This window comes from Diabrotica virgifera, chromosome 1 (assembly GCF_917563875.1).
Source record: "Diabrotica virgifera virgifera chromosome 1, PGI_DIABVI_V3a".
Lineage (NCBI taxonomy): Eukaryota > Metazoa > Arthropoda > Insecta > Coleoptera > Chrysomelidae > Diabrotica > Diabrotica virgifera.
Window position 1 is genome coordinate 197,896,862 of NC_065443.1, and position 17,053 is coordinate 197,913,914.

The 17,053-nt window shown below is 32.3% G+C and overlaps 1 protein-coding gene across 3 annotated transcripts in view; it reads left to right on the top strand.

Moving 5' to 3' along the window:
• The window catches only part of LOC114327593 (myrosinase 1-like), a 99,229-nt gene extending 97,480 nt beyond the window's left edge, over positions 1-1,749 (top strand). For all 3 annotated transcript variants that reach the window (XM_028276261.2, XM_050646298.1, XM_028276260.2), the window contains one exon: positions 1,554-1,749. In XM_028276261.2, coding sequence (XP_028132062.1) covers positions 1,554-1,674 — 121 coding nt within the window. In that variant the 3' untranslated portion in view covers positions 1,675-1,749. The remainder of the gene's footprint in view (positions 1-1,553) is intronic.
• Positions 1,750-17,053: the final 15,304 nt, after the last annotated feature.

Here is a 17,053-nt window from a genome sequence, read left to right on the forward strand (position 1 = left end):
TATCAGAGAAAAATGTAATTTACGAAAATTATGATTGTTTTCATATCTTTTTTTTTTTTATATGCTTTCTAAACCCGTTAAATTTTTTTTGGGTTATTACTTATGCTAAATAAAGAACGTCTTACAGGGACTACTAAAAATTTTAATTTTTTTGCAAATAGCGTATGTTTTATTTTTGAGTTTTTCTTAAAAAATTCAAAAAGTTTGACTTATTTTCATCATAACTTGCTAAGCTTTGATACTATCAACTTCATCTGAAGCTCACTTGATTCTTGAGTACTTTTACAAGTGTTCATTTAGTATATTTTATAAAATACATCGTTTTCCCGTTATTTAAGCTTGAACACTTATATTAGAGTACTAGCCGAAAAAAATATACATTCAATCACGTATAACTCACATTCAATTAACTCTAAAAGGTTTTTCAAGTAAGGAATCTATGTGATTTTTTATTATCTTCACTTTTGCTAGTAATATTTTTTTTGTTAAAACTTGTACTTTTGGAAATATTTGAATATATATTTTTTCACGAAAAATTAAAATCTTTGATCTTTAACCCGCCAGTGGTCGCTATATGAGATTTTCTCTCACGGTTTCAGAAAATTGCGCACAACTTTTTTTCTGGGAAATTATATGCGCTGTAGTTCCTTCTAGTCTCCTAACTATTCTCCCTCGACAATCTAATAGACTCGTCCGCTCAGATAGTGACTCAGTTTACTTAGTATCACCATATTGTTGAGTCAGTGCGCTTCATGTGAGAGATTCTTTCATCAAGCGACCACCGGCGTCACCAACTGTGTATAAAAATTAATTTTATTTTTCCCCTTAAAACCTAAAATAATATCCTTTTATGATGTAATAAAAGGCGCCGTGGATGTGGTCGATGATATGAAAATCCTATATTCTGTTTTACGGGTTAGTTGTAGATGGTCACTTACCATATATTTTTCAATGTTAAATATTGGCGGTATCAATAGTCACATTTTATATAAAGATAATAATAATAAAACAAAAGAATGTCGTGTCTTTTTAAAGCAAATGTCTTTATCGTTGATGAAACCTTATTTTTTTGGAAAATTTTGTAAAGAAAGGCAAAAGTTGGATATGTGAGAGAAAATCTCACGCGCGACCACTCGCGTAACAACCTATCTAGCGACCAATGCCGGGTTAATAACTCAAAAAGTATTGATTTATTTTAATATCTTTTTAAAAGAAATTTTGCTTAAAATTCGTCTCTGTCGATTTGTGGAGTTATTTTTAATAAAATAATTTTCCCCTCCGAGAAGGAGTGGCATATACCCCCAGGGAAAAAACGCAAGTTAGCACTATGCCACTTTTGTTTATTGGGGTATCCTCTACCTACTTACCAATTTTCATGCAAATCGATGCAGGTTTAACGAAATTGGAGGTGAAAACCTTCACTGACTGCACTATATGTCAGAAAGACATTCGGCTATGTGTAATACAAGTGTCGAAAGAAGACTAATTTTACTAATTTTTATTTGCAGTAAATGGTTTCAAGGTAAAATAAAGTGTTTTATATATATTTTTAGGGTGAGATATGGACTCAACTATGTAGATTTCAACGATCCTAATAGGATAAGAATACCAAGATTGTCAGCTATAACATACAACCATGTTTCGACGAAAAAAACATTACGAGGTTTATTATAATAGACTACAATTATTTATATGAATGTATACATCCAAATTTATTTTTGCCCTCTTTAATAAATTTATTTTTGTTTACTTATTGTATTTAATATACTGCTAATACATTCTCAACTGATTTCATAATAACCATTATATTTTTATTTATTTGGTTTATTTGTACCAGATATTCCTAATTCTAGTTAGTGTAAAAGCCAAATTAACCAAATAAAAATAATTTAAGAACGTAGGCGCAAAATTTCGAGCCAATGCTTTTTAAATGCATTAATTTTTTCGAATCCTCAAAAGCCAATAAATATTTTTGAATCCTCAAAACCCAGAATGAAAGATTACATGATTACCTAGGATCGAAAATCCCTTAGAATTAACAAACATTTTTTTTTGAATGAGATATTTGAAATTAAAAATCACACTCAATTTTCTTTTTTTTTTTTCATCCCTGTAACTTATTAAAATAAACATTATAGAGGTTTTCAGGGACTTTCGGCCCTCGGTAATAATGTGATCTTTTATTCTGCGTTTAAATTTTTCAAAAATACTTATTAGCTTTCTCAGGATTCAAAAAAATAAATAATTTATTATTTTTAAATTAAATTGATCATTTAAAAATCATTGGTCCGAAATTTTGCGCCTACACTTTTAATATTATCGTATCTATGGGGAATACATATATGGATAGCCCTAATCGAAAAGGAACCAAGCGACATTTGAGAAAAAATGAGTTCAGAGCACCATATGACAGTCAGATATTTACTTTATATGTATATGTAAAAAAATCCGTACGTCTATGAAGCTTCTAGCGACATCTGTAGAAAAAAGGAAAAAACCATCGAAAAAACAGCCTTCTTTAATATAAAAATAGCCAAGCAGTGGTTTTTTTATATTTACAATAAATGCAACCAAACGACCTGTAAGGCAGTTGATTCCTTTTATAATATTGCAAATATTGTAACCAAACGACATGCAAGGCGGTTGGTTCTTTTTATATATTATTACAGTATTTGTTACCAAACGACATACAAGGCGGTTGGTTCCTTTTATGTTATTGCGGACATTAAGTTTTATTCAAATTTCTTTCAAAAGCTGAACTTCAATTCTACAAAATTAAAAACGTAGAGAATTTTGAGGATGACATTAGAGAGTTATTGCCAACGTCTTTTAAGTCGGCCTGTAATAAAAGATCCTTTATTTTGACATATAAGCATGCGCAGTATTGCGTCTTTTATTTTTGTCCTTTAATAAAATACAGGCCGCCTGTATTTAAGGAAAAACAGAGGACACCCTTCTTTTAATAAAAGTGCCTTTATTTTGACATAACGTGTCAAAAATTTGAAGAAAGGTCTAACTTCACTTGTATTTTGAATTTATCTTGTCACTTCTTTGGATTGATAATATTTATGTATTGTGGAGTTGATATTTGATTTTGATTAAACTTTCATCATTAAAGTTGTATGTTGGGTTTTACTTATTAAAAAGAACTCTAAGTAATATTCTCAGATATAGATTATTGATGTTTTGACCCCCAAAGGAATATAAAAAAGAACATTTTATTGAATCTTGAGTGATTACAAAAAGTTGTAAAAAGCAATATTATGTAAATAATTTTAAAGTGTTACTAATTACAATAATCAGACATAGACATATAATATCATTAACTCATTTAAACTAATATATTTTACATTTTTGTATAGAAATAAATATTTATTATAGATATAAGAGGTAATTTCGATAAATTTTAATGAATGTTAGGATTTGTTAAAATTCTAGATTCAAAATAGAGTTCAATTCAACAGATATAATATAACAACATGTTGACAAAATAAAACAAAGGTTTAAGTATTTATGTTTGAAAATTCAGTCTTTTATAGATTAGAATCTATAAAGTTTTTAATCACAAGTATTAATACACTTTCATTTTCATCCATCTTCTTTTTCTGGTTCCTATCCGTTTCGAATGTTGGAAATCATATTAGCAATCATAACCTTGCTAGCTGCGATTCGAAACAGTTCCATTGATATTCTCCCTGTACTGGGTCTTCGCTTACCTTTGACTGTACCTTGCAATATGAACTGCAGCAGGGAGTAACGGTGCTGATTTCTTATATGTTTCCCAGATACTGCAGTTTTATGCGTTTAATGGTAAACACAATCTCCAATTCTTTCTTCATTCCTCCTAGAACCTCCTTGTTCGTGATCCATTTCATGCCATCAGTATTTGTTAATTTAAACACTATAATTCTTCTATTATATTTTTGTCTATCGGGAAGTTTATCTGACAGATTAGATATTAGAGGTCTTTTCAATTCCAGATAACTAATTATTGGGAAGTTTATATAACAGTATCCTTAGTATCTGTCTTTTCAGCTACTGATAACTAGTTAACGGAAAGTTTGTCTCTGTCAGATATCTATTAGTATCTAATCTGTCAGATAAACTTCCTGATAACTAGTTATCTAGAGGTGAACAGAGAGGGCCATAATGGATCGTAATGAACATATTTTAAACAATAAAAGATAAAACACCAATAGCATGTATAGATTTATAATTTATTATTTAAAACCTGCTAATGATCATAAAATACTTAAAATCAGTCACCAATATAATATTTATATTTATTTATACATTTATTAACAAACTGCAGTCCAATAAAAATAAAATTAGTTTAAGCTAGCTTTAAATGCCGAACAATATTTTTAAACAAACACACACAATTTAGTTGCATTAGATTAGCTCCTGGTTGAAAATGTACTGCCACAGCTTCTAATATATCAATATCAACAGCACACTCATTTGCCAGTATTTCAACGTTTTCTCTATTATCTACTGCAATATTATGTAAAACTGAACAAGCTGATATTATTCTTTGAACAAAAGGTAACTTGCATCTCATTACATATGTTAAAATGGCAAATATTTTCAAAATATCAAATGTCCTTTCAATAACAATTCTTGAAGGGATTTGTGATTGATTATAAAACACAACTTCTGTCTGAATATTCTGCAATTGTGTCATTAGGTAGTTGTAGTTGAGGACTGGATATCCACTATTCCCTAATAATATATTCTCCAGAAATTCCCCATTTTATATACCCATAATGCAAAAGTATTTAAAAACTCGTAAAATAGTATTTCCAATTGCACTTCCATATTATTGAACGATGAGTATTATGGGATATATTATGTTGTTCTCTAAATATCTTTAAATGACAAAATAATTAAATTTAACGTTTTACTCTTTTCAAGTATCTTATTTCAATTTTTATCAACAAATGGAATTTTATAGGTTATTTTTATATTTACAAAAATATTTCATGTCATTTGTCAAAATAAAAGATTCTTTAACTGCGTTTGCAATACCACTCTTTTAGACCCGTCCTGTATTTGTCCTTTATTAAAGTATCCTGTAATAAAGGATCCTTTATTTGCCGGTGGCAATATCTCTCTATTGAAGGATTTGGTTCCTTGCCTGATTTGATTTGGACGCCAAAGAAATTTAATGAAAGACATATTTTAGCAAACCTTACGTTCCTATACTTGAATATTAATTTTAAAAGTTAAGTATTTGTTGCTTGCTTATAATTTTTTGATTTTGGGTTTTTTAAAATTTTTTATTATGTCTTAAGAATAAGAAAATATAAGCAGATATTTTTTTGTGCAAGAGAGATTAAGAAAGATTACGTTCCTACACTTGATTATTAATAGTTTTTTGTTTGTTAAACATTTTTGATTTTATGATTTTTAAGATTTTCTATTACATATTACTTAAAATAAGAATGAGAAAGTATCCAAATATATATTTTTTTAAAGATAGGTAAAACCATATCTATCTATACTATGAGTTTTAGTTTTTTAAGTTTAATCTTTGGTTGAAATTTTTGAGTTTTTTGTTGCCTTAAATGTAAATAAATAATAATTTTTACCACAAATATCGTATTTCTTATTTCTATTCTTCTATAGTTTAAATGTTTCTTGATTAAAAAGTATTTTCATTTTTTTTAATATTATTATGACACCTGAAGTAAAATTTCTAGAAAGAACCATTCTAGATTCTCTTAATCTCTAAACAGAACCATATAATTCTCATGTTTCCATTTACACCAGTAAGTAGTTTTTCTGAAATAATTGAAAAAGAACCAACCACCAAACACTGTCAAAAAACAAAAAAAGTTATTAACAAAAAACTCAATAGTGGCTAATATTAGCTTTCGAACGAGGTAGTATACCTTAAAAACTCTCTAATATCTTGAAATTTACAAGAAAAAACATTTTTTATTTTTGTAACCTTAATTACTCAAAATCAACTTTTGGTGGTTGGTTCCCTTTCAATTAGCGCTATCCATATTGTTCTGGATCGGAGATTTAGAGAATATTTAAATATCAACCAAAGGACACATATGGGAGTGAAACATGGACTCTACATCAGCTAGAAATAAATAAATTGCTGATATTTGAAAGGAAAGTCCTCAGAATGATATTTGGTCCTCAAAGAGATGAATTGACAGGAGAGTGGAGAAGGCGCCGCAATGCTGAATTGGTGACTCATTATGGTACTGAAAACATCGTCAGACATATAAAAGCTAATCGGATAAGATGGGCAGGTCATGTAGTAAGATCAGAGGAAGACAGAGTGCTAAAGACAGTGTTCTTCGAGAGACCAGACGGTAGAAGATCAGTGGGCCGTCCTAGAAAAGATGGAAGGATGATGTTGAAACCGATCTATCTAGGATTGGGGTACAACAATGGCAAATCGAAGCGCAAGATCGCAGACGATGGAGGGCCATAGTGGATGCGGCGAAGACTCACCCCGAGTTGTAAAGCCAGTCAAGAAGAAGAAGAAGACACTGTCACTTTTTTTTTATTAGACCAGGGAGTTTACCACAAAGAACACCGGAATAAATCAATTTTTAAATACAACACCGAGAGACTTGTAACTTTTTGCATTGTGTTCAGGATGATGCCAGGAAAAAGTCTACATAGAAAAATGGATCGAAATGCATAATAACATTTTAAAGTGCATAAAATGCATTAAAAAGTGCATAAACAGGTCAAAATGAGCATATTAAGTGCAAGACTTTGTTACTTGGGGGTTTTTGGGGTCGCTGAATACAACTAGGCCATTAGAACCGACAGGGCCGTGCGGTGCTATGATGCGGCGAGGCAGTCGCATCAGGCGGCATCACAAGAGGGGCGGCATCGGCATAATCAGTAAAATAAAAAAAATGTCAGATTTTTTAAAAATGTTGTCAGAAACTATAGAAAAAATAAAAAGTTACAGACAGTATGACTAATAAATGACCAAATAAAAATTTAATGAAATTGCGGAAAATCTTGATATAAGTTCCGAATTTCCAGCTGAAAATGAAATTCGAGCCAGGAGAAAAAAGCGTTAATTTGATAACGAAAAATCTGTGGACGAGCTAGATGAAGCTAAATTTAAAATAATTTTGCTCATCTATATTTTAGACATTGCCGTTAATTCTTTGATTGGTCAATTTTTGCTTCTAGAAACTTCTTATACTTAATGTAGATCTGTTGATCTGTTAATTCTGACGTTGAAGTATTTCTTGAGGTAGACTACCGGCTATCTCTCCATCTTTTTGGTGGTCTCCCCGATGGACGGTTGCCAACAGATTTTCCTTCTAGCGCAATTCTTGGTAGTCTGTGCTCCTCCATTCTTTTAATATGACTGAACCATTCTCTTCGCCTTTGCCTACCCCATCTTACTACATCTTGCACGCCACATTGTTCCCTGATGATGTTTCTTTTTCTATCCCTTCTTATCCTCCCTACTATTGCTCTTAGTATCTTCATTTCGGCTGTTCGTAGCATGCTTTTGGTTTTATTGGTGCCTTATCTTGATTCAATACCATAGGTCAGCATTTCCCAACCGGTGGGTCGCGACCCCCTAGTGGGTCTCGGCGTGGCTCTCAGAGTAGCTGAGTAGCGTACAGTGACCATGTTCCTTATTTTTTTCTGTCATCATGGGCGAGGGATGGATCGTGAATATGAAAAAACATCAGAAGATGGGTCGCCAGACATAAAAGGTTGGGAACCACTGCCATAGGTCATAACAGTTCTGATGCAAGTTTTATAAATTCTAACTTTGTTATCCATTCTCATATATGGGTTATTCCAGACCACATCTCTCAGATGCTTCTAGAAACTCATAATAAAAATTTTAAATTTTTATATATTTTTAAATTGAGGGAAATAGATGATAATGCACTAAAAAATATTGTATGAATCTTCATTCAATACTTTCAATAGAAAAAGAATTTGATAAAAAGGCAAACGATCTTCTAGAAGAATTGCGTGATACATATATCCCAAATGATACCTTTAGAGGTTTTGAACTACATATTTGTGTCAAAATGAGCTAATTTCTTTATACCCATTAATGTAGTTGTATCACTAAGAATTTTATTAACACTGGTAGTGTTATCCCTGTCTCGGTAGCTAATAGAGAAAGAAGTTATTCAAAATTAAAAATTACTAAAAGTTGTTTAAAAAGCTCCATGAGACAAACAAAACTAAAAAATTTAGCACTTATTTCAATAGAGTTCTCACTAGCTGCTACACCTATCTATCTTCACTGGACTACACCAATGTGATTGACGAGTTTGTCAAAATTAAAGTCAGAAGGGTACATACTTCATTTAACTTAAAGTATGTTTTGTTTTTAAAATAGAAGTTTTCGTTCATTTTGTGTACATACTTTCATTTAATAAAAATAAAAATTCTGTTTCAATAACATTTAAGGGGCGGCACTTCGAAAACTTGCATCATATTGAAAAGATGTACCGCACGGCTCTGAGAACCGGCCCTCGGAGCACCTGTTGCCCAGTGTCACTGCTAAGACACATCATATTCTGGAGTTTCTAGTGATTTCGCCGTTAAATTAATGCAAACAGATTTCACGTAAAGTTTTTGGGGTGCTGAAAACGAATATTATGCCATTGTAACGACACCAAGAGCACCTGGTATCTAGAATTACGTCATCTTCTGAAATTTCGAGTAATTTCGGTACTTTATTGACGCAAACAGAGTACACGGGGGTACTTAGGGTTGCTAAACACGAATACGCGATCAGAACTGATTCTCGTACCACTTGGTGCCCAAGGTCACTGCTAAAGCATGTTTTCTTGTTAGCTAACGTGTCAGGTTTTTGATCTAGTCTTTACATTTCTTGGAACCTGGCCACTGTACGATCTGATGGGGCATTCCTCCACCAAATGCTTAACCGTTTGTCTTTCCACACCGCAATCGCAATTTGGAGAAGGTATTTTTCTCCATCTAAAAAGTGAGTCAGAGCACCTACCACAGTTTGTTCTAATTCTGTTTAGTGTTGTCCAGATTCGTCTTGGTTGATTGAAACTCACTGGCTTGGTTGTAATACATGGCCTATTCTGGAGGTCAGGCGGAGTATTCTTCTCCCAATCTTCTTGCCACAGGTCGGTTATTTAAAAATTCCTTTCAATTAGTATTCTTGCAGAATCCAGAGGCTTTTTCTTGAACGAAGCCTACTTATGTCTCTTCCTTAATACCAACGTGAGAGCGGAGCACAGGATCGGCGTTAATTTTTCTATACTCCCTGACAAGGGCATATTCTCGAGCCAAGATGTTGGCATGGCCTTGATTGTACCTGATATAATACACAAAGCTTGGTTTATTTGGGCATCAATTGGTGGGTGAGCCGTTGACTCATACCGGTGCACAGTACTCTGCAACGGGCAACACGAGTCCCAGCGCTGTCGACCTAAGTGTAGTCAATAATATAATTATATTATTTGGTCTGGTAATCACTCATTCCTTTACTCTATAGTTGTTTACTTTTTACTTGTAGTTTTTACTGAGTTCTTTAGTATTTGTTTATTGTCGATTTAGCTGGTAGTTTGCGTTTCTCGAAGACTTTGTGCTGGGCTTGATTATGAGGCAAATCATGTAAGCCTCGAAACCGGTAGCTCACCCCACTTTCTTTACCAACAATAAACTAACTAATGATTGTGGGTACTGACGTTTTTATAACCAAGAGTATAATTATTATTTATTTAAAAATATTTTATTTAAAGTTATCATCTTATGTAGGTGTATCAATAACACTATGTTCAAATGACAATTCTAGAAAGTATCTTGTTTTCGTCTTACTAAGTTTTTGCTTTTGCTGTTTGCTCATTGAGCCAAGGAGATGAGTAAATACTAAATTCATGTTTTTATAATCACCTGCTATTTATATCTAAAACTGTAGTATGTTGTAAGTAACTGTTATGTCCACTATTCGTCTAAAACTATTCGCGAAGTAAAAGAAATTCACTGATAACAACTTTTCCCACTTCTAGCAAGTTAGAAGTCACTGAAGAACATATATATGTAGGTAATCTGTTACGTTTCACCCTAGATAAGAACAAAACCAAGTCAAAATACTTCAGATACTGTTCGTAATTTTCTAAAACGAGATTAGACCAAGGCCAACACACCAATTTGCCTACTTAAGAAGTATCAGTGTTCGCAACTGACTTTTCCACCAAAGATTTACCTCGACCTTACATTTTTACTTCTTTTTGAATGTGTGATTCTCTTTTAAAAATGTTTAATATAATTATACATGTAAAAAAGTAGGTTTGATTCTACACTACTCTATTTTAGAAAATATTTCGAGTTCAAAAAGCATATTTAATACTTTTTAATCTATCTAGTGTAGGTTCCTGAAAAATATTTACATATTTTAATAAATACTTTAAATGGGTTTTTTATTTAGTATGAAACAAGTAGACGATGAACTACCTCTACCAGAACTAACTGATGGAAACACCATTCGAAAATAATATCTCAACCAACCAAAATAGTTATCGTTCACCCCAGCCTAGTTCAATCTCTCAGGGTGTTTGTTCGTCTTGTCCCAATCTTAGATATGAACTCTGAAAATTTAGAATGAAAGCAAACCAAACAATACTTTTAACTAATCATATTTATTATTCATAAAAATATAATAAAAAAGTGAGTTATTAAGTGCATTAACAAATATATTCAAATTCTTGCCAAAAACTAACAATTTCTGGACTATACTTATGGCTTTTGGTATCTGGTTGGATGGTAACTTCTTGATGTCGAATGGTACTGCTGTTGGTTCTGCAACTGGCTCTGGTGTTGTAGGTGTTCAGGGCCACCAGGCCTACAGGTGTTGGTCGTTGCAGTCTAGGTGGTGTGGTTGCAGTCTGGATAACATGTTCTTCGTTCTTGTATCGCCGGTGATTTGAGGATGCTTGAAGCTCCCGGAGGGAGAAAAGTGGTTTTATTCCCAAAAACTAGAATACAAAACGGGTATAAGTTTGACATCAAGAAGAAAAGTACCCTTGCCAAAAAGTATTCAAAAAGTAGCAGATAAATTAAATGGAATTAAGATTGAATATTACTAGTTAAAATTTGATTACTAAACGTACATATAATATGTAAATTAAAAAGATATATTTAAAACTAAAATATCAGAACACATGCTTTGACATTCGAGGTTAGGTTAATAAAAAATATTAGAAAAACTGTTAGATGTAGAAATTTAATTAAAATATGATAAAATGTATCCTTACCCCAAGAGAATATGGTCTGATGAAATAAATGGGGCCTTATGGGCTCATCTCTTTAAATATATTAATTTTGCCCCTCCTTTACTAATTGTCACTCTCATTGACATAACGGCGCAAAGTATGAGTAGATGGGCAACCATGTTCCGTATTGAAAGACAAATATCTACAGAGTAAGAATAAATATATGAAGTACGTTTCGTATGATGATTTAGATTTTAGATGACAATAGAGATAGGAAATAGAGGATAATAAAAGAGGGCGCCAAACAAGTTTTTAACGGAAAAGCAAGTTAAAACGAATAGAAGATAATTATTAATGAAATATTAAAGAAAATACAGTAAAATAATTATTTAAAAATAAAATAGCAAAGATGTGACGTTTGTAACGTTACAAGTAGCATAGACATTCGTCATTCAGCCATAATGTAAATGTGTTAAATATAAATACTTTTATTGCCATGGTTCGTTAGTTTTAACTAATAGTTGCTCCCAGATAGCACATGACATCCTGAGGACGTCGGTTTCAGGTCCCAATTAATTCCGAAGGTACGGGGACCTCAATCGGACGTTCCCAGGAATTACAAATCTAGACGTCCCCAGGAAGTACGATTACGGACGTCCCCAGGACGTCTGTTTCAGGTCCCGCTAAGTCAGAATGTAATGAGACCTTAATCGGACGTCCCCAGGAAGTACGATTACGGACGTCCCTAGAAATTACGAATCCAGACCAGTTCAGGAATGGATCTAATAACCTTCAGTTATTTGGTATTTGCAGTGTTGCCATACTTTAATTGTTTGATTCTTGTATAATTCCAATCAATGGTATAATATACAAGAATAGTAAGATTAATATATAGAGATAGATTTATAATCTAAACAAAATTTATACAGTTTATCTTCATTTATCAGTTGATCTTCCTTTTTATAACAGTGTTGGTTAACTTTGAATATAATCTACTGAATAATTTAAATTTCAATTAATGTCTTAATAGTAATCATTAATAAAAAGAATTTAAATTATCTTTTGATTTAAAAACATTTATACAGTTGATCTTTATTTATCTTTTTTGTAACAATTTTAATGAACTTTGATTTAAAATGCCTCTTTTGAGTTTTTTCTATCCAGTATTTACACTGATATTGTACTATTTACTTTTCCAATCTTTATTTTTTTGGTGCTTCAAAACTAGTGAAGCAGCTATTTTTAAATGTAACTTTATGTGACGTGGTTATGTTTGTGAAAAAATTGAGGATACGGCAAAGGTGTCATATTATGTCAAGCTAGAACCCTGCCTGGCCAATCATAGGATAGGGATAAGATAAACCATTATAGAAGGAAGGTTCTCTTCATTCTACAAAAGATTAACTTTCTAATGCAAACAGAGGAACAATTTGTACAGCTAGATACAATACTTCAGCAAAAACCCGATTTTAATCATGGCATAAGTGTTTTTATATAAGGTAGGAACTTAGGTATATTCTTTTATCTACGATTGTAGGTAAAAGAATTATCAAAATTTGGAGGAGAAGGAACATAAAAAGACGTCTTATTGTTTATTAAATTTTAATAAAAAATTGTTTGATATATAGGTAATAGGTATGTGTTCTTTCATTTTAAATGCAGATTTAATCTTTAAAAATTTTGAGTAAATTTATATAAAATAATATTTTAGACTTTTTCAACATTGTTTAATAGTATATATCGAATCCATCAATTGTTTAATAGTAATTAAACGCCATGTTTAAAATTTCCGAAAACATTTTACATAATGCCCTAAAAAGGTTTGGTCGGAGGTTCCAAGGAGGTTTTGGACGACCGTCTCAAGGAGGTTTTAGTCGGACGTCCCCAGGAGAGTTCGGTCGGACGTCCTGGGCACGGATGATTTTGTAACATCGGACGTTCTCGGTACGTACCGAGGATTTCCCAGGACCTGAAACGTACGTCCTCAGGAGGTACGAATGTCCTAGTGGTACATACCGGGTACGTCCCAGGGATGTACTTGTGCTGTTTAGGCTCATAATATAATCTCCCTTGAAATATTTCAGTTTACATTCTGGTTCAAAGTAACAAGTTTGTTAAAATACAATGGAGTGTAAAGAAGACAATACAACTTCTAACCTTATAGAATATATATATCTCCAACCAAATGTTGTAAAATATATTTAAGATAGGACATCTGAGTGGGGTAGGGCATGTAATGCGGGTGCAACAAAGTAACCTACCTAGAAAATCGCTCCTTGATAGACCCATTGGTCAGGGACGAAGAAGAAAACCTTAACAAGGTTTCTTGATAACATCGATGAAGATAAAAGAAACATACGTCCTTGGCGAAAAAGGCGAGGGATAGGAACGACCGACGAAAAATTCTGTAGGAGGATAGGAACCACACAGGATTGTAAAGCCAGAATGACATGGCGATTTTGAAACTTACAGAACACTGATCAGACCAGTCCTAACTAATGGAACAGAAATATGAACACTGCCAAAAGGCAAGAATGAAAAATTTTGAGAAATATAAATACAAAACAATGTATGATCAAGACGATACAAATTTGAATTGCACAATGCCGACAAAGAACCAAATATTACTACGTTTATAAAAATTGGAAGACTGTGTTGGATAAGCCGCGTCAAACGGATATAGGAAAATCTAGGACTTTCTTTGGGGAAACCTCATAATGGATCGGGATGGCGGAAGACCTTACAGCAGGCTGCCAAGACCCACAAAGGGTTGTCGAGCTACTAATGATGATGATACATTAATACATTTACAAATAAATGTATATTGCTGAATCAATTAACAATACACTATTGCAATTTTGTGATTTTAAAGGAGAAAATTTTTGAAGATGTTTGAGTCATATATGAAAGATATTATTGTTACAAATTGATTAAAATCTATTGGGCTGTGTTGTGAAATTTTGATCTATTGCTTTTCTATAGTGTTCATTATTTTCTGAAACGACAAATTGGTGAGCAATGATACTACATCAATGAAATATACTACAAAAAAGTACACAACACACCCATGGGAAACGAAATATTACCAATCCTATGCCACTTTGTGCTAGCCCAGCAAATAGACCTACGTGTTAATTACGTGAATTTTGGGTACATTTGTCACCAATATACGTAAATTGCTTACGTGAATTTCTCGTGAAAATTTGGTGGGAATGTCACATTGAAAATACGTCTTTAAATTACGTGAATAACTCGTCTTCAATAGACGTGTTATTTACTTTAAATAGCAATAAAATGTTTCGGGAAATTCACTTTGCAAATACATGTTGATTAACGTATCTTTTAGGGAATGTATATATTAGTATTCACGTGAAAGATACGTCCTCGGTTCACGTAAATAATTCGACCTCAATTAACTTATGAATCACGTAATCATTATCCTCATATATAAATGAAACAAGCATATACAAGTATTAACAATGTGTCTATTTAGTAGAATTTAGAGACTTTAAAACATTTGTCTTGCATAATTATTATACAAGATAATGAACCAAAAATGGTACCGATCTAAAGACACATTAAAAAATTTGCTAACACAAAACACAACACAGGTCACTTTTTATTTCGAGGAGGACACTTCGACACTTTCTTTTTTCTAATTGCATCATCGGCACTTCAACCCTCGAGCCGTGAGGTAAACGTTAATACGAAAGACATTATTATAAATAAACCCGCCTAAAATAAAACGAGGGAAATAAAGCTCTTCACGTTCACGTTTCACTTTTTGTTGTGAGAAATGTGAGAAGCTGATATTAGAGGTTATGATCGTCGATTATAAAAATCGATTATTTTTAAATTACAGTTAAACTATTCTACTTACTTATTATTAATTAGTATTACGTATTTTCATTTTGTTTTTAAATTTCTTCTACTATTAACTAATTGGTCTTACTAAAAATCTATTTCAATACCAGAATAATATAAAAAAATAATCCTATCGAAACGTATCTATTATTCGATAAATCGATTAATTTAGTTTTCGAACCAACTATGTTAGTCACGTACCGTGGTCACGTGATAGTATTTAAAGGAGGAGAAAAGACTTGCTAGTACGTCATCACCGCGCGCGATTTGAAAATTAGACTCAACATCATTTTAGCTCCTGTAATATTTTTAAAGAAAAAATAGCAAAAATAGCTTCAAATCAAGGTTGGATTGAAATAGTTATGCTAAATGATTTTAAAAGCGAAATCATAAACTTTTTGTTTAAATATTGGTATTACAGTCAAACCCGCTTATTGGAATAGCCTTTGTGCCAAGTGAAAGTATTCCTATAACCGGGATATTCTAATAACCGATCATTGGTTGCTACTATAAATGTTTCGGGACCTCAAATTTCTATTCCTTACACCGGGATATTCCTTTAATAGGTATTCTAATAAGCGGGTTCGACTGTATTTACATTACTTTTACGTGAAATACATCTAATTTTTCGATGTCCATAAAATACAGTGAGTAAAATTCAAGCGATACGTATTTAAAAAACACCGTTGTAAAATTTTGTTTTCCAAAATATTTCTCAAAATTTAACCAAAGGAAGTTATTTCTGTTTCGTGATTATTACGTGAAATAAACGTACCTTTGCGAAGTAACCTACATTCACACCTATTATAAAAAACATGTACTATATTCGTCATTATGATTTTATATTATTCTAATGTCAAACATGTATAAAGGAAGCACTAATATATAGGTGAATGATTTGGCACTGAAATACGTTTTTTCCCGTCATAAATCACCGAGTTACGTATTCGTTGAAATTTGCCGTAAATTTAACGTAATCATCACGTATCTGGGCTCAAACCTGTTTGCTGGGAGATGACTTAATTGAAAATTGTATTAGTAGGAAAATATTCAATGTCCCATTTCTAAAGAGACACATGTATGATCTAATTCTTGCACTCCCAAAAGATAAGATCATAGACACACTACACATTTTTAATAGTCATTGCTAAGATTTACAATTTACACTAGAATTAGAAAATAGCAACCGCATACCATTTCTGGACATGATGGTACACCAGGATACAAACAACGTCCTAAAAAACAGAATGGTATAAAAAACCAAGGTATATTAACAGGTTAATTAATTACTCTTCAGCATATCCATCTACGATGAACACCAACCTAATAGGTTTGGATCCTGCGTATGAAAAAAAGTTGACTAATAGCAAGCTGAAAATTTGTTAATAGCTTAAGGGTGTCTAGTCGGACAAACTTTGATATATGGGAACACTGGAACAGGGGAAGTTTTAATTGTGAAACAGGTTAAAAATTTGGAACGGTCAGACCACGAAAACGGCACATGTATTTTGTCCGACAGAACAGACCTAAACTCTCCGAACAGAGATTAAACTCTCATGCAAAAATCAGACTGCTATTTATCACTAAATGGGCGTTTTAATGAGTGGAACATGTAGAATATGTCAAATGACAGGAATTATGACAGGTGATAGATAGCAGTCTCTGTTCGGAGAGTTTAAGTCTATTCGGTCGGACAAAATAAATGTGCCGTTTTCGTGGTCTGACCGTTCCAAATTTTTAACCTGTTCCACAATTAAAACTACCCCTGTTCCAATGTTCCCATATATCAAAGTTTATCCGACTAGACAACCTTAAGCTATTAACCAATTTTCAGCTTGCTATTAATCAACTTTTTTTTCATACGCGGGATCCAGACCTATATTATTAAATATGAAAAGTAAAGTTATAACCTTGTCACAGCCAGACTATAGAACATCGGTTCTGACAAAACTATAAACAATCATGTTGAAGAATTCTTT